We start from the raw sequence: 21,642 nt of genomic DNA, 5'->3' as shown, positions 1-21,642 counted from the left end.
ACATCTGGCACTTGAAAAGCAATATCAATGCATAGTGGACATCATGTTTCAGTATAAACACAGAACCATTAATATTACTAATTCTAGCAAGCACAAATCCAGAGACATTAACCATGGAGTGAATTCCAACTTGATACTAACAAGTAAAGGTACCACCCTCCCTCAGACTGAGATATGGCTGGTAATTGGTCAGGTCACATACCACTTGGAGTGTGCTTAAACTAACCTGCTGCCATTCTAGAAGACAGGAGCCAAGGTAAGTTTCTCTCTTGATTTCTCTCTTGCTATCACCTTATCTTGCACATTTATAGTTGTTAAATGTGTTTTATGCAAAATGTAAAGTATTTAATGCTTTAAAACCCTTAATATTTGGGAGAAACAGTTGTTTTATAAATATATATATATATATATATATATATATATATATATATAATGTATGAGTGTGATTTGTGCATATTTGTACTTTTTTGTGCATATTTTTAATTACCTTTAGAACTTAATTTTGTGCAACAAAAATATATATTAGAGATACTAAAAATATTTATGTTCTTTCCTGTACAAAAACTTTATTCTCAAATTTAACATTTTATGTTGAGATTAATCAGTAAATTGTACATATGCCAACTATTATCCAACTAATAATTCAATATTGATATTATTATAATTAGCATTATTATAATTTTAAAGTAAATATTAAATATATATTTTAATATATATTATTTTTGTAAAATTGTCATTTTTTGCTATTACCACTGAGAATAAATGTTTTTTTCAATTTGCCTTACAGTTAATATATATATCATATTTACTCACTCTGTTTAAACATATAGTTTAAAATGAAAATATTTAATCTGCAAAATGTTATTTCAACCTAAGAAAATTTTGCAGTGGAAACAGGTAATTCAAGCAGAGTAGTCTTGATGGGTGCACAGCATAAAGTATCTTTGAGAATCTGACATAAATGAGAGCTTTGTACTGTTCTCAGTTCCCAGAGGAATTTCATATCCTCATGCCTAAAGCTGGTTCATAAAGACTTTCTTTCTTTTAAGCCACTGAAATTTAGTTTGTGTGTCAGTGCATTCTTGCACATGAATTGGTAATGTTTCTGGACTGAAGTTTACTCAGAGTTGGAGATGAATAGGACAAGTGTATTGCACTATTCAACAGCTAGGGTCTTCAAGAGTACTGTCATTCTGAGGGAAATCACACGTCACATGTCTGTTTACGTAGAAGTTAATCCCACTGACAAATAGGTCTGCTAGGAATCCAAGTTTGCATTTTATAGATGCTAATTTATTGAAAACAATTCAAGGAAGAAAAAAAAATTGACAGGTGATGAAAAGCTATATTTAGGCTAGCTCATTGTTTAAAAACAAAAATAAGGGTAATACCCTAAAATGAACACACTCATTAGGTGGCAAGTATGACAACATTTTTGCTTCACATGTGACCACTAGGGGTGCTGCTCCTTGACATTTTGTATTTCCTATCAAATCAAAACAAGCAATATACTAGCTTCTGATTGGGATGCATAAGAAGTATTATCATAGGGAAAAGACATTGAAATAAAAATGATGCACACTTTGTGAAGCTCATGAATTTCTGCAGATATTGCACCACATAAATCTATGAGCATACAGAGGCCTTTTCACAGTAGAATTTTCTTTACGATTATGGTAGTAAGGGTCCTCTCCTCCTGTATCACTGTCTGTATTAGTCTGTCATTTGCAATCCCTATTTAATGTACAGCGCTGCGTAATATGTTGGCACTATATAAATCCTGTTTAATAATAATAATAATAAGATAATTTAAAGATGATTTCCGATTAGCTGCTATAGATAACTGCACATACTCATTGCATTTAGCATTGCTTTATTATTTATGTCTCATAATATATTTGAGAATCAGATACATAATAGCAAACATTATGCAAAGGGGCATCATGTTCCATTACATGTTGGATGCCCAGTCTGTGGCATGTTGACTTGTATACTCAGTGGCATACATCCAAACTCTATGAGGACTCCCATTTAGAGTGTATTTATACGGAGAAAATTCACTGAATTAATGCTACTGTGTGGTTTCCTCAATGCTTCTTCTTCAGTCCTGAAGTTCTGTCTGGACATAGCATCACAGACTATAAATATATTGGGACATGGGACTCCTTCTACATAAACACATTAAACTTCACCTCTTTAATCTATGTCATAAATGTTTTTATACATTGTTGTTTCTCTTTAAAGGATTGAAGAATGAAGACACTTGCAAATATATTCCTGGGACTTTTTATAATTGAAGCAGTTTTATCTGCTCCTCCAACGGATAGTGTCAACTATGACACAGCTGCTTATGAAGTTGACCTACTTTATAATCTTTACGACTATGATGAAAACACTAATGTTGATCAAGGAGAGGTATATGTTTTTCTCTTTTTCTCAAAGTTTCATTGCTTTAAAATATGTGTTTTAAATTTGCATCATCAATTCCTAGAACTTTTTTTGCTTTCTTCACTTTTAATGAAAAGAACACATTGAACACATGATGGTCTCTGGCAAAACTAAAGGTCATTGTTCAGGCTGAATTGCTGCTTGGCCAAGGTTTAAAGCATATGTAAGTTGAATTTAAACCATTGAATGATAAAGGAAACCAAATATTTTGAGTGGTCATAAGAGCAATTAGTGAGACACAGTGGTCCAGTGAGGACATCTGCTCTGCAGACCACTTTATCTTTGTTTACTTATCTAGAAATGTCCTCCCATTTTCTGGTGTGTATTTAAGGCAGAACAGGAAGGTAAAGGAATCTCGCTATCGGGACTCAAACAGCAAAATGTACCCTGTTAGAAGTTTAACCTTTCCCCACTCTATACAAAACGTAATTGTTGCCTTGATATACAGTTATATAGGACCCTTCAGTAGAGACCATCATAGCAATATGTTATCTACATCTAAAGGAAGAGTTATCCAGAAGAAATATGCATGTTCTAACTCAAACACTGAAACCAAATCTTTTACTAATCAAACTAAATTATTTGTGTTTTATATACATGATAACAGGAAATAAATGTGAATGTCAGTTAAAGTGACAGTCTAGATTTTTCCATATTTAACCTACAAGTAAGATAACAAAATTCAATGATAACTGCATCACTTCTTGTAAAATTATTTTGAATTATAATTGAAGAACAAAACTCTAGTATTCTGCAAATTTGTTTTAAAAACTAGATGTTAAAAATGAGATTAGCACGTCCTTGCTGGAAGGCAATGTATGTGTAAATATACATTGTGGTGTGATATTTATACTGTGCTTTCTAACAATCAGTCAGTGTTGTCTAAAACCAGAATCTGCATGCCATATGTGGGACACTGAAGGCTTCTTGGCATTTGTTTCAAGTGAGCAGTTGGTCTCAGCAATATTGAAAGTTAACTGCTGTTATAGGAAATTAAAAAAAGAAAGAGTGGATGAGAATGAACTGTCCTCTTTTTAACCTTAGCTTCATTTAAAGTGGAACTTAAATCCCACGATCAGGGACAGGCAATGTCCATTCTGCAATAACTATTCTTATCTGCCCAATTGTCATCCAGCTGTCAATCCAGCAAACCCAGTTTTCCTCGTGCTTGCCAGGAATAAATAAACTCCCATGTGCCCGTACAGGAGTTATGTCATACCCGCCTAACCAATAAGGATGGCCTAAGAATCTCCAGGAATAGAAGGAAGAAGATAGCGGCGCTCTGCATTGAAACATTGAGTGCCATGTTAGTATAGGGAGTTTAGGTCCGCTTTAATGCCACACCCCTAGAACCGTAATAGGTCAATGTTCAGCAAAATCTGTAAAAAAGCCAGACATGTTATTAAACTATTTTTCCACCTAGCTCTTCAAATTTGTACCAATTTATCTTAAATTGTTGCAGAATGTTGGGCTTCTGTTGTTTGACGAACAATTTTGAAATCCAGTGTCATGTTTCATTACATGCTGGTAATTTTTTCCCTCCTGTTGTCAATTTCCACTTAGCTTCCAAACTTTATTATTACCAAATATTGCTCATATGCAGAACCGTACCAGTACTCTGTAGTCTGCTTTTGATTCTACAGTTAAATTGAAGTTATTGGCATAAAAAAATCTGTTTTGCATAGCTAGATATAATTTAGATAATTATACATGTATGGATGGCCAAGGCAAACCATTTTATATGTTTGAACTCTATAAAACAAAAGCAAAAAAATTAATTTCAAGTTTATATGTCTCCAGAGGCTAAAGGTCAGGAAAGGAAAATGTGTTACTGTGTTGTAAAAATGACTAATGTCAAATGGAAGCAACATATAGCTTTCTGCACTGTTTTATGTTACCAGTCCAGTTGGGTGATTATCTCTAGAGTGAAAATGAAGGAAAAAAAGAGGCTTGCATTAGGTGGGTACTGGACAGATCACTGCCAGGAGTTTTAATGCTAAAGAATTTACACACATTAAAATCGTGGACATGCAACAGTTGCGAATGTCGAACTAACAGTGGCACCGTATTAATATGCAAAGAAAGAAGGGAAGTCAACACACCATGTTAGTACCACTTGAATAGTTTACTGTGGTTCTATAGCATAATGCTACATAATTGTTCTGTGTCTTTTCCCTGAGAAAGGGGACCTTTATCGTCGACATTATCTCTAAATTGTCACATCAGTTTATGTTATGGAATACCAATAAAGTATTCCAGTGACTCTGGACCATTGTGTGCTGACTATTTTTCATTTTTTTATTGCTATCCGTCACCCTTTTCAGGATACTTATTATCACTTCCTATCTAAAATATTTGAAAGAAAAGAAAGTGGAAAGTAAAGGTAAACCCTACTAGTGACTGTTGGCACGAGAACAAATGATATCCCTATACTCCTTATATCCCTATAGTTATCTCCCTTAATAGCAATCATCTTGGATTCCTAAAACATTCCTATCTGCTCTCTTTGAAGACTTTATTATTTTCTAAAAGTTCTTTGCACATATGGTTGACATATTGTTTTGTGCCAGCATTTTGTGCACCAGTATGACATTGGGCAATATGTACTGAATTCTGCATTGTGCTTTGAAGCTCTCCCAACCTCCTCTCAGCTCTTAATAAAAACAGAATATGTTGTATGCCTTTTTTCCCCACATAAAAGCATTGCAGAAAAGTGGCATAACTTACCATCCATTTCCACAATTTGCAATTTTTGTTTGCTATAGAGCAAATTGTTACTGCAATTTTCATCTCACATCTCCCATCTCACATCTAGAAAAAGTTTTTTCCATGAACACGAAGGTATGGCAGGTTTTAGGCAAGAAAAAAATATTAAATGCATATACCTTTTGTACACTGTAGTTTTACCCAGCCATGTCATTATTGTGTATCTTTAGAGCTGCACAGTAGAAAAGTAGTAGAGAACTACAGTTAAAAGGCAGTGCAGCTGACACATCAGGAAGTGTCAGATGCTGGGGATTCTAGTAGTGACTGTGTGTAAGATAGTGAAGATCAAATGATAGAGGGTCTACTGGCAAGTATTTTATCTTTATGAATAAAGATATTACATGATATTTTATAACATTAGAAATATGAAATATATAAATATTGTATACAATATTGCAGTTTTTATCTATTAATGTAGTATTAAATGTACCACATTTTTTTTTTTTATGGAAGCAGACTAAGTCTCGGAATTTGACTAGGCATCATCTGCTTGCTCTCCCTGTACAGCAGAACTTAAAGATGAAAAAGAAAAAGAAGCAAAATAAGCCAATCATTTCATGTGCTGACAAGGAGCAAATGAAACCATATGTTTATTTTGGCCTGACTATTCACATGCCCAGCCAATATTGCCATATGAGATCTGCCATCACCCATGCAATTACAGATCTTGCAGGATAACGAGCAGCACAAGGCACCACTAAACTTAAAGGACTAATTACAAATGTAAATTTGGCTTATTCCCCATTTATTTTGGCAAATATGAATAAAGGTATTTTTTTAGAATTGGCCAACATTGACAAAGCTATTAATGTTAGAGAATCAAAGGCTGACACTGATAACCAGTGTTATCTGAAAAAAGTTTTTTTTTTTTTTTTAATCTTCATGAATGTGTACTTTTTATTATTTATTAAACTAAGGCCCTTATCTTTGTGTCTGTGTCACCAAAATTTACACATGAACACACAAAGTAAGAAATCCCTCTGAGCCTAAAGCTATATTTTCATGAGAGCTGAGATTATTTTTAAGATGTTCTCAACCTCTCAATGTAAATAAATGTCCTCCTGGTATCTTCTGTGCTGGAAGGATCTTAACTGAAGTCTTAAGCTATGCACACACTTCCTATATAAATAGGCACCTGTAATGTACATGCACGACCGTACACACGATAGATGGTGAACGATCTTCGTCTAATCAGATCCGCCGTGCCGGTCGTTTATTTCCAACAACTATCCTCGTTCGTCTGTGTCGTTGGTCACTTTTTTTGAGAACGATTTTTGGCCAATTGGTTGTTCGTTTCCAAAGATAAATATTGGACGTGTGTATGCAGCTTTAACTGAGCATCCCCACTGCAGTGACCAGGGACGGAAGTTTAGCTGGAGATCCTTTCAAATTGATTTGTATTCACTCTAATTAGTGATCACATAACATATCATGGTTATCAAAGAAAAGTTTCTGTTTGGCAACATATTGTATTTGGGGTTGATACATGAAAATTACAAAATTTGGTCTAGTCATAAATATTTTGATTACTCTAGTACTTGGAAGGACTTAGAAGGCTCATGTTTTGCAAATTGCAAAAACCCAGGTTTTCTTTTTTAAGAAGACTTTTTTTTTATAAGAAAACATAACTTAAAATGAGAAAACCTAATATAGGACAACTTAATTAGTAACATTTTTCCTTTAACCAGTTGTTGGTAATTGGCATCTCACACATCCCCTTCAAAAAACAAGGTACTCAGGGCATGTGTAATACTTCTTGTCTGCCAGCTGCCGCTACCCTCCTGGCATTTGCTGCCAAGTCACAGCTGTCATAATGACAGCTAAGAGTTGCTCTGTAAAAAATGTCCCTTTACAGTAATGCTATTTAACTCTTTTAAACTAAAACTGATCCGAATAAATAAATTGCTTTTTCAGTTCCATTTTTTTATGTAATACATACATTAAATGCTTGCAAGACATTTTCACCAAAGGAAAACCTTGTTTGTCTTAAAAAAATATTCTCCTCTACTATTGTGTGTTATTTCCTCACCTCCTAGATTGTAAGCTCTTCGGGGCAGGGTTCTCTTCTCCTGTGTCACTGTCTGAATTTGTCTGTCATTTGCAACCCCTATTTAATGTACAGCACTGCGTAATATGTTGGTGCTGTATAAATCCTGTTTATTATTAATATTAATCTAAAATAATAGCTAGTTATTGCCAAACAGGCCTGTATTAAAAAAGTACAACCTTCTCTGGTCCATGGAGTTATACAAGGGGAGAACTAAAGTGGGTAAAACACATTTCAGGCTCCCACATTCAAAAACCCAAGGGATCTAAAATGTTTAGAAGGATGTGGATATGCAGACTTTCTGGGCTTGGGTTGAGTGTAGGCAGTCCATCGTATTTAGGAGTCTTTTTAAAAAAGTTACTGAAATAGCTAGTTAATAAAATAACAGAACAAGGCAAGAATCAGTTAAGTATACTTAAATATTGACAGTGTGTATTATTCACCTGGAGGAAATTATTTTCCATTTAACAAATGTGAAAAACACTTTATTGTACCTTATAAACACTGTTCTTTGGGAATTTGGGGACTCTTTATTACATCAGTAGGAAAATCCTATTGAAAGAGGGTGTAAGATGAGAAGGGTGGTGTAAGGCCCTCGTCAGCACCAGTATTCTCCTAACAGTGGGTGTTGTGGATAAAATTATTGGCTGCAAACCTCTCGGTACTGAGACTGAATGTTGCACTGAAGTAGAAAAAAACTAAAAGCACTTCTGGGTGATTGAGTGACAAATTAATTATTTACAAGAAAAATATGACAGTACTAGTAGATATGAGTACATGAATATTTTCTAACTATGAAACCAAACCCCCAAATATACAAAAATGTCCTTATGAGGAAACCAAGGTCACAGTTGTGTGGTCAGAGATGGTTGCGAAGCAGGAAAACACACTGAAGGGTTATTTGTTTTTCTCTGACTGTTTAAACAAGTTGTTATAATAAGTATGTTTAGTTTTAATTTACTTTATTATTATTATTATTTTAAATAATATTATGTAAAAAGGCCTGTGGTTCTTTTTTATCTTTCTAGTATATATATTGTGATTGGTCTGTTCCAATCTTGTATTTCTATTGATGAAGTCAGTGTACAAATGGATAGCACAATCATTGATATCTCGTTCTTCACTGGCTTTAAAAATTGCCTTTCCCCAGATTTTACAGAAATGCTCTGAAAAGAGAAAGAAAGAATGGTGTTAGGAATGTTACAAGCCATAGGAAAAAATAGCATATGCTAAAATACTATGTATTGTTCACCAAGGGAGCCAGTATCATGTTATAAGATGGCTAAAGGACAAAGCTGGCAAGAGATAACAAGAAACAATGTCCCAGACTGGCTGTTTCCTAACCAAAAGTAAATCTAGAGAAAGTCTAGTCATTACTAAATAAAGATTTATGAGAGCAAACTCTAGTACAGTTCTCACTGAAATAATAAAACCCTAAAAAAATCAGAAACAGAAACATTACAGAAAGTTAAAAGTTACAGAAACATCTCTAAGCTAAACACAATGACAATAAAGTCAATGGTTAGCATCTTTACTTGTCATTCTATGTGAGATTTCAGTTTTAGGTAATAACAAGACTTAATTAAATTTTTAGATATAGCACACATAGAAGGGCAGGATTTCTACAAGTTGGAAGATGCTTTGCTTGGATGATGTTGCAAGGGTGCATGTAACATGAAGCTTATTTATATAGGCTGCTGGAGTGGGGAGTGGGAAGCAAAAAACCAGGTCAGCACCAAATTATCCCCATTAAGATCAGAGTATACATGCATACCGGAACACTCAAATGGGTCTATTTATAAAGCAACAAATCTGACATTCACTGAAACTTTACCTGGTGGAGAACCTTCCAGGTTCATTTGTTTTCAATAGCAGTCATTGATTCTGCAACAGAGAATGTTGCTCAATGACAGATTCTCTGCTTTATAAATAGACCCCAGAGTTTCCAGTTTCCTCACAATTGTGCTAGACTTCTCACACAAAATGAAGGTGTATCAGGTGCAAAAGAGCAACTAAGCTGCAATAAAATAAAGTGTATGCCAATATTTCCAGTGTAGGTAATCAGCTTAAAAAACTGCCTGGGATAATTGAATGCCTGATATTTAATTCCAGAAAAGCTGAGTACCACTGCTTGCCTTAATTCCTGCACTAAGCCTTTTAGAATACTGTAGGGAAAGTCTACAGAATCAGTCATTCCTAATATTCTAGTTGGAATGCATTGTTAGATCATTACCAAAAAGAAAAAAAAAACAGCTACCAAAACCATATATGCTACATCTCAAAATTACATGCACACTTTCCTTTGTTTTATTTATTTATGAATGCTACAAGTACAGAATAATACTTGGTTTGGCGAAAATACAGTGTGCTCCTAAGTTTCTGTTTGACCCTGCCTGCTGGACAACAGAACTTTAGCTACCACCACCCCTCTCTGACCTATTCCCCTTGCATATATTGATTTTATTACCAGCAAAACAATTCTGCTTTAATGACTTTTAAGAGCTTGTTTACACTGTCCCATTTCTGTGTTTGCAGATGACACCAAACTATGTAATGGAATTAAGTCCATACAGAATGTCTATAATCTACAAGCAGACCTGGATGTACTGTTTGATTGGGCAGCCAAGTGGCAAATGACATTTAATATAGATAAATGTAAAGTTATGCACTTGGGAGCTAACAACATGCTGCTTCATACTGTCTAGGGGTATTACATTTGGGAGAGTCAGAAATGGAAAAGGATCTGGGGGTTCTGGTAGATCATAGACTTAATAACAGCATGCAATGCCAAGCTGCAATATCTAAAACCAGCAAAGTGCTTTCCTGTATTAAAAGAGCAATAGACTGCAGAGATAGAGACATAATCCTGCCCCTGTACAAAGCAAATCAGGGGAGCAGGGCTGTCAGCTCTTGCAGGTCCCAAAAAATTTGATCTTGACGGCTGAATTTACACAGGCGCTTATATGTTCGGTAAGCGAGATCAGCCCGATTCGCCGCAAGATCGAATTTTGAAATCTTGCTCGCTCATCCATATTAGACAGGGGACAGTCACCTCTCCCCCACTCACTGCACAAAGGTTTTATAGTTTGCCCATCTATTCTATTGATTTTTCAATTTGTTGCGTGCTTACTGTCTGCTCATTTATAACCTAAGTATTATCAGAATTGACATTTTTTTTGCATTTTTATTGTCAAGTGACTACTGTTTTTAAGGATCATGTTACTACAGTGTAATTTACTGCATTCTTGTCCATATCAGACTATTGATCTTCTATCCCCATGTTTTACCACAATTCTGATAAAGAACATTTCCACTGTCTTTATTCATTTACTTTCAAACTACACAGGAGGAGGATGTTAAAAAAAGCATTGCTGCCAAATACACCCAGACCTGGCTGCCATTAAATTTCTGGGTTAAATTACACCCAGTATCATTTAACCCACTGACACCAGTGGCATTCTCCTCCGGTGCATACCCAAGTCATCCTCGGCTTACAGGAGAATGACATGCACATATTGAAAATAATGTAAAAAAATGAATGTGGTGGCTGCTGCAAATAGAGGGGCAGGGAGCTCTAGTGGGGTTCTGCCCAATCTAGATTTGGGTCTTGTTGGGGTTGGTTAAGTGTGTGTGGTACTATGGGGTAGGTCATTGACTTTATGCTTTCTAATTGCAAGACCCACACGGAAAGCAACTAAGCCCTGCCTTAGTTTTTTTTTTTTTGCAATGATGCTGTAAGCAAGTTTAGTGTTAAAGAAATGTCAGTATGTATTGCTCTTTTGTTTAAATGACCTTTTCATTGTTATTTTTAGAAATTGGTTTCAGGAAAAATTGCTGTTGTAATTAACAATTATATATTATGTCAATAGTATATATTGCATGCAACTTGTAAACTATATTTTGTAAAATGTGTAATGCTAATGGGTATTCATATTAACAGTTGATGGACAGCACATTTTTTTCCGGAGATAATTATTTAGTGTAGACCTAATACCAACAGATGATGATTTCAAAGGTATTTACAATGATTTAAAGAAAGTGTCTGGTGTATGTTTTAGAAATTAAAATGTAGAAGGAAAAGTAGACAAAAAATAATGTTGTATTGTATGAATTTTAACTGTATTAGCTGTAGCTAAATATCCAATGTTTTACAGCTGCATGCACATGTAATTGTGAACACATAAAATGGAGAGTAAATAACAGCAAATAATTATCACTAATTATCACCAATCACCTAAAAAAAACATTCCACAATCAGACTGGAAATTTAGATTATAGTGAGAAGTTGACAGAAGGTTAGATTCTATACAATGTTTCTATTCAAATATTGAAACTTGTTTTCCTATTCATTTTTACGGGATCCTTACTGATGGCAGAAAGTTTCTCATTTTTAAATTATGCTTTTGCAGTTAAATGATCTCTTCTGTAGCATAAAAGTTTATAGAGGAATGTAAAAGCAGATGTGTCGTACAGTGACACCTGGTGTTGAACTCTAGTTCTTTACACACAATTCTGCTTCTATAAAGAGGTTTGTAGTTTTTATTTTCTGAATAATTAATTTTTGTTTTGCCCCCTCTAGATAGAAATTGGAACAGTATTGCCTGTTGTAAATAGACCAATTCTATCTCCTGAGCCAGTGCAAGAAGAAACGGAAGAAGAAGGAGAATCAACACCAAAATTAATTGATGGATCTTCACCACAGGGACCCTTGTCTCCTGGAGTCCAAACTCCGGAAGCAAGTGGAGGTTTGTGCCACTAGTGTTCAGTTACAGCAGCAAAGTAGGATGATTACATTAAATGTCGTGATTTAGAAGAATCTGCACTTCAAAGCATATATTCCATGCTGTCTGTTTTAATTTTTTAATATGTATATTATTTAAAATAATGTTACATTATATTTATTCAGTGTGGCTATATTTTTACTTGGAGCCCAATTACCATTTGTACCTATAACCATAAATATAAAGTTCTGCAGAAATATTTTTTTAACTATTTAAAGGAGAACTTCTGTAATATCTATAGTACCATATGGTACTTTATTCCTGTTAATAATTTCTGCAGTAGATAATATCGATGAAGGTGGATCTATCTTGGTCCTGATGGCATTGTCCTGATGTGTACACAATCCCTGGTTTTACAGACATATCAAGAATGAGTAAATATTAAATGTTCAATCTGTTATCTGCTGGTATCAACCATCACTGCCAAATTTTCAAATTGTCATAATAAATAGGGGCCATTATTCTGCAGTAACTGTGTTTTTTCACGACTGTGGCAAAACAGATTTTGCAGACCTCTAACCAACCTACCCACCTTCCCATCTTTAACCACCTTCCAACCAATAAACACACCATAACTTTGGTTAAATGGCCTGAATATTTTTTTTTTATTTCAACAATCTTTTTAAAATACTCTTTCCATAAATACCATAACAAATTGTTAACAAAATATAATATAAATATAAATAAAAAAATACAAAATAAAATATAAACAATACAATAAATAATTATTACCAAAAATTTAACATTAACCTCACAACCCCCAACTAAGACTCCCAACCTAACCGTACCGTTTGCTGGTCCTCAAAGGCACCCAAATTACTTATGTAGTCTGCTTCCACCTGATAGGAATTTCTCCTAGCCGCCAATTTTCCCAACTTGGGAATGATGTAACTCCTCCTTTAATGCAGAGCACCACCATATTTTATTCAACCAAACCTTTTTCACTACCATGGAGACTCCACACCAAAGTTGGGTCCCCAACTCCACTGTAATTATGTACCAATGAACACCACCGCTCAAAAACCTTACCCGCTGGACCCTACTGCACTATCCCATCCAACCCATAAATATATCAAAAAAAGAGCGAGGGAGGGTGTTTAACTTTCTCCTGCACCCTTTCTGATCTAATAGCCTCGCCACTTCCTCTTCCTGACCTTTTAACACCTTAACCCCCCTAAAACCCAATCCTCTCCAACTTCCAAAACTAACTTATTAACCCTATCCTGTCTGCTCCGTCAGGCCAGCCTTCCACTGTGCTCCCTTATCTCCAGGCCTGACTTTATCTGCACAATGCCAATGGACACACAGGTTATCAGAATAATGGAGGCTTATATGCCTTCATACCTGAATATCAGAGGCAGAGTATTATTGGAATAGTTCAGGACACCCCATGAACATCTGGGGTCAAGGGCTCCCAGAACACACCTACCCCTTCCCATATATTATGACCTGGTCTAAGTATAGGTTGTTTATTATTTACCTGACCACCATGAGGTGATAGAATGTACATGTAAGCATATTCTCAATTTGCAACATGGAAGTGACATTTTGAGAAGAATGTACATTATGCACTTTATGGGGAATTAATGTTTTATAAAAGATGACACTGTGGGTACAGACAGGATACAAAGAAATGTACAAGGGTGCAAGGAGAGCATACAGAGGATAGAAGGGACCAATGATAATGGAAGAAAGGGCAGAGGTAATGAAAATGAGTGCAAAAGTGAAAAGGAAGGTTTGGTAGGACCAATGAATTGAGAAATCTGTTATCTGTAGACCTGAAATGGCAGTCAGACCAAGTAGGATGGACTTATGACTAGTAATGGACCTATACCCAATATACTGACTTGTTGATTTTGTTTGTTATAAAAAAATATACTTTCCGAAAAAATGTTATTGAAGTGATTCCCCTGCATTGTCTGTAGAAAAAAGATGCTTCTGTGTATGAGTGTCTGGCTCATCATGATTTATTATAGAATCACACAGTAGGAGGTCTTTCTACTGGGTGACAGTCATGAGTGGTCAGAATGCTCCGTGCTGTGTCTCTCACTGATAAATGGTGACAGTAAAGAGCTGGAACTAAGAGAGTAGCATGTAAGCAAAAAGGAGGTAGAAAAACATTATGAAAATGACTATAATTCAGTTTAAACAATAATTAATGATAATGTGCTTGCCTTCGCCACAATCCATATGAAAATAAAACAAATTTAGATAGCACACCATGTGGTCCACCATTGTCTATAATCTACAATTAAGACCTCTTTTGAGCAATGCATATTGTAGGAGGGATACTTTATGGATATTAGTGGCATGTCTGTTAAATAAAATCTCTCGGGTTCGGGTGGTGTCTTACAGACACAGCATCATTTTGTGATTCATTTATATTCATTAATATTGGATGATTATAAATGACTATCATAATGGGTGACTAATATTATTTTCAGTAGTTTAGATCTAGTTAGTGTCTAGTCTGGATTTTGGAGTTAGGCTGGGTACACATGTGCAAAATTGTCACTGGAAAGGATCTTTCACAATCTTTTCCAACAACTAAGGACTGCACAATGCATGAACGAGTTCTGCTTCCATTACAATCGTTTGTCGTTTATCGTCCTTGGATCTGCCAGGACGGTCGTTCGGACGATGGACGACGGGCGCTGTACACACTCCAGATTCTCATCCGATATCGGCCCTGAGACAATTATCAGACGAGGAGCATTGCAAGTGTGTACATACCCCTTACAGTTTGGGTCCTCCAGGCCAGTTATGGAGATGAGCCCTTTCGAATAAGTTGTGGATTAGGATTTTACAAACAGATAACATTGGCCACTTTAGAAGATGATTACCCCTGCCAAAACTCCCCATCACCTGTCATTTACAGAACCCATCCCAGAGAAGCTTTATTGTTGCCTGTTCCTTGTGCCTCCTTTGGACTGTGTCCCAGGACACAACCTCAGACCTGCGATGGAGTGGGTGGGTTCTGGCATAATGACGTCACTCTGGGGGAAGTTTCTTCCCTTTTGAGTGGCACATGGCTCCCTGTGCATGCATTGACAGCGAGTCCTTGCATTTAGTGGTCCACGACCCTCAAAAGTTAGGGGACCACTGCTTTAGACTACAGAAGCTGCTTTGTTCAAGATTGTCAGCAGGAGGAAGACTAGGCTGATTGGTCACATCCTCAATTGCTGTACTAAGCCTGCTCCCTATCAGCATCTCACCAGTTACTAAAATATTATTACCACTATCATGAGCTCAACTACATTCAACATTCTGTACTATCCACTTAGCCTTATCCATTACATAACACAAAATAACAGCACATAGTACTGTACACAAAAAGGAATAAAACTGCCCACTAAATGCTAAATATTAAATAAAATTTTGGGCTCCCTGGAGCTGTTTGCCAATGTGCATATATGCATAACATATCTGCACATTATGGCAGACTAAAGCTACGTACACACTTCCAATTATTATCGTTGGTAAACGAACGACGAACGATCCTGCACGATATCTGCGAACGATCGTATAGCACCGATCCTGTACATACAGATAACGACACGATCGTTGGTAGATATTGTACACACAATAGATGCGATCGTTTGAACGATACAGGAAGTTACGTGCACGACAGGAACGTTCGTTCATCACGCATGCTCAGACCATGGACGATCAATGAACGATCGTACACACGAACGATGGTCAACGATCGTCGTCCAATTCGATCCGCCGGTCCGGTCGTTCATTTCCAACGACTTTCCTCGTTCGTCGGCGTCGTTGGTTACTTTTTTTACGAACAATTTTTGCCCAATCGATCGTTCGTCGTTCATTTTGAACGATAAAAATTGGAAGTGTGTACGCAGCTTTACCCCTTCAAAAGGAACCCACAGCTTTGTGATGGTCAAGCACCTTTTAGTCTCCATTGCTTCTCCAGTGGCTGGGTTTGGATAATAAACACATTGGAATTACTTTGTCCTTGCGAAGAATAGCATCAAGACTGTACTCTGAAGCACAAAAGCCCTTTTTATATAATAGATCTTGGCTCCATTTTACCGGAAAATGTAAAGATTTTCTAAGGAACATCTAGAAATGGTGAATACACCTAAACAGTACTCCATTTTACGTGACTATTCTTATCTGTCTTGTAGGTATCCCCACTTGTATCCTGTGTGGATGTATTCGTACCACCGTCTACTGTGATGATCACAACCTTGATGCAGTACCTCCTTTGCCAAAGGACACTACTCATGTTTACTTACGTTTTAACAGAATAACCAAGATAAATAAGAATGATTTCTCATATCTAAGTATGCAACATTTTTAAAATTAATATTTTTTGCCTTAAAATATACTTGTATAATGTTTCCTAAAATTTGCTTTTGATAAAGTTATCATTTGTTGGGGTTTATGTTAATGTTGTGGCCATTTCTGCTGAATAAGTCTGCCTATGGGCTACAGTGTTTTTGATTGCACCTTCTGCTTTTTTTTCCCCAGTATCTTTATAGCTCAGGAGATAGGTCCACCATTGAATCCACCATCTAAGCATGTATGTTCAATTGCGCATCAATTGACCAGGTCCCAGGACCAAGTTTATTTTATATACATATTTACATATTTATAAAGAGAAGACTATTATTTACTCTTTTAAAGTCAGCAAAATGTTTGTCAACTTGGGGTTGATCTTGATGGACTTTTTTGGAATGCCTAGAACAGTTCTATTTCTGAAAATATACATAATGTGAAATTGCTAAAGGAATAGTTACTGCTTATTATTATGTACCCAGGGAGAGTAGATGCACGGTAAGGATTCTGGCAGTTCCTTGGAATATGAAGCCTATGAACATAGAACAGTAAGTCTATGTTCACACTGGTTATGGGGTTTTGGTACTTTTATTGCTTTTCCATACCAAGGATCAGCTGCCTCTTAGGGGACGCTACAGGCAACTTCTCCCAGAGGCATCCCCACATAAAATGAATGTGCAGATGCTGGTTCTTTAAGAACCGGTGCTGTGGTGTACAGGGCGTAGGAGCTGTGGGAGATGTCTCGATCCTAAAGCAGGTCTGAAGGTACCCTTACTATGTATGATAGAATTCATTTCAGAACCATTAGGAGGCCTCCAACTATCTAATTCCAATGGTAGGTAATATATAAATTTTACAGATGTTGGTTTTTCAAATATATTTGCTAAAATCTTTTTGCTTTGTGTAACCATAAAGCTCTACCATAAAAGTCACATGGTTTGCTATAGCAAACGTTCCAAAAGGGCCTTGTTCCTGAAGCCATTTTTGCTTTTCTAAAGAACCACCGTTTTCTCATGAGTTTGAGTTTACAATGTCAATAACAGGCTAGAACATTTAACTGATCAGGATGTATTGGCCAACTGCAGTGTAGTCCAATGCTTGGATTACATGGATTACAAGCCTAGTTGGACAGAAAAAATAACACTGTTTTCAGGTAAAACAGGCCATGTTTTCTGAGATTTCTAATTAGTATCACAATACAAATAAATTGCTAAACTATCGGTCTTGGGTCAGTCTAGCACATTTGGTAATATGTGCAAATAATTACCTGTGTCTACATTAAATAATCATAGGTAAGTATGACAAGTCAGTACCAAACTAGAAAATTGTTTCAAAGTAATCAGTCTCATATATTTAGATAGTATGCTATGTAGGGAAACAAGATTTAATATATTACAGGATTAAATTACTTTCTGATGTTGATTCAAAAGTCTGTTAAATCACTTAGTCTTTATGAGCTGTAATGAATTTATGTTTGTTTTTTTTTTCTCTCAGACAAATTACAGAAGATTGATTTGACATCAAACATCATATCAGATATTGATGAAGATGCTTTTAGGACCTTGCCTCAGCTCAATGAGCTCATTCTTCCAGATAACAGAATAAGACAACTTCCAGAATTACCAAGCTCCCTGAATTACCTTGATGCCAGCAAAAACAGACTTGGGCGCAAAGGAATAAAACAGGAGGCATTTAAAGTATGTATATAAAAGTTAACTAAAACTACAGCAAACTGTATTTGAAAGTAGGCTTGCAACCAAGCATAAGCAGCTTGGACTAATAGCCTACAGCAACCTGAAGTATAAAAACATATGGGGCCCTGCACACTTTTATTTCAGTTGGATCCCCAATCCACTAATCCAGCACAAAACCAACCGTGAAGCTCTAGCCCCCTATGCATGCCCAATTGCATGCCAATTCAACCCCAGCATCTCTCTTATACATATTGTTGCTTTTTGAACACTTGTATACTAATAAAACAGTTTTACTTACTTTACTGAAATTATTATATGAATGTAATTTGAGGATTAAAAAGAAATTGTTATTGTTTTTCAGGACTTGAAAGATCTTCGTCTTTTGTACTTGAGTGACAACAGCCTGGACCACATTCCAATACCTCTCCCAGAAAGCTTACAGGCTCTTCATCTTCAGGTAACTATTTCATCCTCTGTGTATTTCCTGGAAAAAATATATATCATATATGAGACCTAGGCTATGCACTATGATTCACCTTCTACCAAGGATGGCTGGTATGCACAGGTCCCATAGTGAGATGATCAGTGCTAAACTATTATAAGCACCTAGAACTTGGTTAATAAAAGATTTGTTTTTGCCTCTCACCAGCTGGATTGGGCTGTATTGGGCTGCATTGGGAACAGTTACCCAATGTAGTTTAAATGCAAAAACAACACAAAAACAACTGATTTCAATGTGACTTTTTCACACCAAAGACATGCGTTGGTGTGCTTTGAGGAAAAATTTAGACATGCCACATTTTTATGTAGCACATTGGAAATTACAAGTTCACAAATCGGACTTTTAAGACATCAAATACAAACAGTATATTTAAACTACATACTTTAATAAATACATCTAATAATTAGTTCATAATTGCATAATAAACAGTAACAATTAGATGATGCATAGATGTCATAAAAAAACTTGGGGGACTGGACCTTTTGTTTGAAGGTTTTTCATTCAACCTGTTCGGGAGATTGGGTCTTCTTCTTCAGGAATGCTAATTAAGAGGTCTGAACATAAAGGTACATACATATACTTTAAATGTACCTAAATGTGGCTTGTATTATTAAAAATATTACCAAAGCAGAAACATAAACACACTTTGCTCAGGATAAGACAATATTATTTAGGGCCAAGTCTGCTGCATTCCCCAGTGTTTGCAAATACAATTAAACGTTGTATCCTGAAGATGCCCATTTTCTGAGACACTGTTTTAGACATCAAAAAGACAACCTTTTTTTACATTCAAAATAGCAAAGTGATTTTTTTATTAAACAGCATGTCAACAGTCAGCCCTATTCTCACTGCTGATATTATTATTTTCCTTCATTTTTACATTATTCTGCCAATGACACTCCTATTGTCCTAGGATGACAAACCTGACTGTCTTTGTAGGAGCAGTGTTCCAATTATATATATAATAGACCAAAAGGGAAAAATTAAGTCTACACACAATGTAAGACTTGTCATGTGTATGGAAGTCAGGAATTTAGACCACATTTACCAATTGTTCTGTGACCTTTACATAAAGATAAATTTCAGCATGCTGAATGAATGAACAGACACCTTGGCTGTGAGTTGTGATGTGATTGTGTGTGTGTAGTATGGTGTGGGGGCAACACTCAAGATAGTTATGGAGGTGGAAATTTAACAAAAAACAGTTAGTTTTAGGTTTAAAAGAAATCCCTGGAGTGCAATGAGATTTGAGTGAAAGACATAAATCCCATTAATAAAGCAATCATAGAGCTTCATGGGGGCCATACCACTGGTAAAAAAAGATAACAAAAACTTCACCTTGGTGCATTGCATTAAATACAAATGATAGTAATTTAAAAACTGTGATTTGTCCTTTAACCACAAAGCATTTTTTGCTACTTTAAGAAAAAAAAACTCTTTTCAAAACACACAATAGGCAAAATTTTAGGAAAAAGATGGGCCATAGGATGCATAGCCTATAGTATGGTGCATGATATCTGCTCTCACTTATAAATAGGCCCCATTGTAAAAAGAAAAGTTTCTTGCCAAGCAGCTGTGCATAGTGCCTGAATTTCTGAAGCCCCACAAGGGGTGATACTAAAACATACTCATGGGTATTATGTATGGAACAAACATCAAATTATCCAAAAAACTTTATTTGGAGAAGTTATTTTACAAAATCAGTTTCAGCAATGAAGCTCTGCAGTTAAAGGTTCAGACTTTATTACATGTTTTTAATGGGCCTGATTTATTAAAGCTCTCCAAGGCTGGAGAGGATACACTTTTATCAGTGAAACTGTGTGATCTAGCAAATCTGGAAAGGATTTTTTCAATGTAACTTGCTATTTGCTAGCAAATGTTTTGAATCTTAGACCAGATCCATTCCAGGTTTGCTGGATCAGCCAGCATCACTGATGAAAGTGTTCTAAAACCTTTCATTAGAATAGGAGTAAAAATCCCTATTTATAGTACATCACTCCATAATATGTTGGCACTTTATACAGTTTATTAATATTAATATACCAATGCATTAAAAATACATTAAATGACAAAACTCTCTGGGGTGTATTTATAAAGCAGTAAATCTCCGGTGGGGAACCTTCCAGGTCCAGGTGTCTTCAATGGCAATGATTGATTCTTCACCAAAGAATGTTGCTAATGTCAGATTCATTGCTTTACTTATTTCCATCTTTTGCTCTATAAATATACCATTAAAAATAGTTTGTTATTGAAATGTGTAACAAAGTACTTGATAAGCTACCAGACACCTTGTGAACTGATAAGGGTTTCCCCATTAGGTGTTTCTTACATTACATTGAACTTTTTTGCATCATTATAACTTAAGTTAAAAGGAGCCCAGCTTCCACACACACACACTTCTATGGGATCTAGATGTAAAGGAAATGAGTATTTTTAGGTGATTTATTAATTTGAAGAATACTAATGAGCATCCTCTTGATTTTAGGACAACAACATTCAGGAAATGCATGAAGACACTTTCTGCAACATGAAAGATTACTCATATGCACGAAGATCCCTTGAAGATATTCGATTGGATGGCAATCCTATTAACCTGAGTAAAACACCACAGGCTTTCATGTGTCTACCTCGTATTCCAGTCGGCAGACTTGTTTAAGTCAGAAATAAACAGAAACTAACTCAAAGAAACACATAAATCATTTACCTGGCTTTAAATGCATAACACTTTGCCGTTCCCAATGAGTACCATGATATGATATTTCAATACATTTTTTTCATGAATAAAATTCAAAAATGAATTTAATTAATCGAATAAATGTACTGAGACCTGGAAAATACTATTAACAAAATGTACATAAAGTACCTTCTCATAACGAATGAGCATTTAGTGTAGTTGAGTATGCTGTGACCTTGTGTATGTGATGTGTTTTGTTAATGTTTGCTACCTAGTAGCTCCTGAGTAACCCGTCTCATCTCAGAGCAAATGTGAAGTGTGTTACACCTGAAATAGAGATGTACATAAAGGGTATTTGTTATTTCACTTTAGCCTGAAAGCTTCTGTGTCTTAATATAATCAACACTAACATGATCCAAGGACTTTACTAT

The 21,642-nt window shown here is 35.7% G+C and overlaps 1 protein-coding gene across 1 annotated transcript; it reads left to right on the top strand.

Annotated features, from left to right (window-relative positions):
• The first annotated feature begins 137 nt into the window (after window positions 1-137).
• Window positions 138-21,582, top strand: EPYC (epiphycan). Its single transcript, XM_072401235.1, has 7 exons — window positions 138-256; window positions 2,245-2,415; window positions 11,841-12,006; window positions 16,188-16,346; window positions 17,836-18,038; window positions 18,397-18,492; window positions 21,023-21,582. Exons 2-7 carry the CDS (start codon window positions 2,254-2,256, stop codon window positions 21,191-21,193), a joined length of 957 nt encoding a protein of 318 aa, XP_072257336.1. The 5' UTR covers window positions 138-256; window positions 2,245-2,253; the 3' UTR covers window positions 21,194-21,582.
• The last annotated feature ends 60 nt before the right edge of the window (window positions 21,583-21,642 follow it).

Source organism: Pyxicephalus adspersus, chromosome 2 (assembly GCF_032062135.1).
Source record: "Pyxicephalus adspersus chromosome 2, UCB_Pads_2.0, whole genome shotgun sequence".
Taxonomy (NCBI): Eukaryota; Metazoa; Chordata; class Amphibia; order Anura; family Pyxicephalidae; genus Pyxicephalus; species Pyxicephalus adspersus.
The sequence above is the reverse complement of the archived record's forward strand: the minus strand, read 5'-3'. Positions and strand labels throughout refer to the sequence as shown.

Excerpts from the sequence above, each read along its gene's own strand:
- EPYC (XM_072401235.1), top strand. The coding sequence starts at position 2,254 with ATGAAGACACTTGCAAATATATTCCTGGGACTTTTTATAATTGAAGCA. Across the intron at positions 12,007-16,187 it reads AACTCCGGAAGCAAGTGGAG|GTATCCCCACTTGTATCCTG; the intron begins GTTTGTGCCACT and ends TCTGTCTTGTAG. Across the intron at positions 18,039-18,396 it reads TAAAACAGGAGGCATTTAAA|GACTTGAAAGATCTTCGTCT; the intron begins GTATGTATATAA and ends ATTGTTTTTCAG.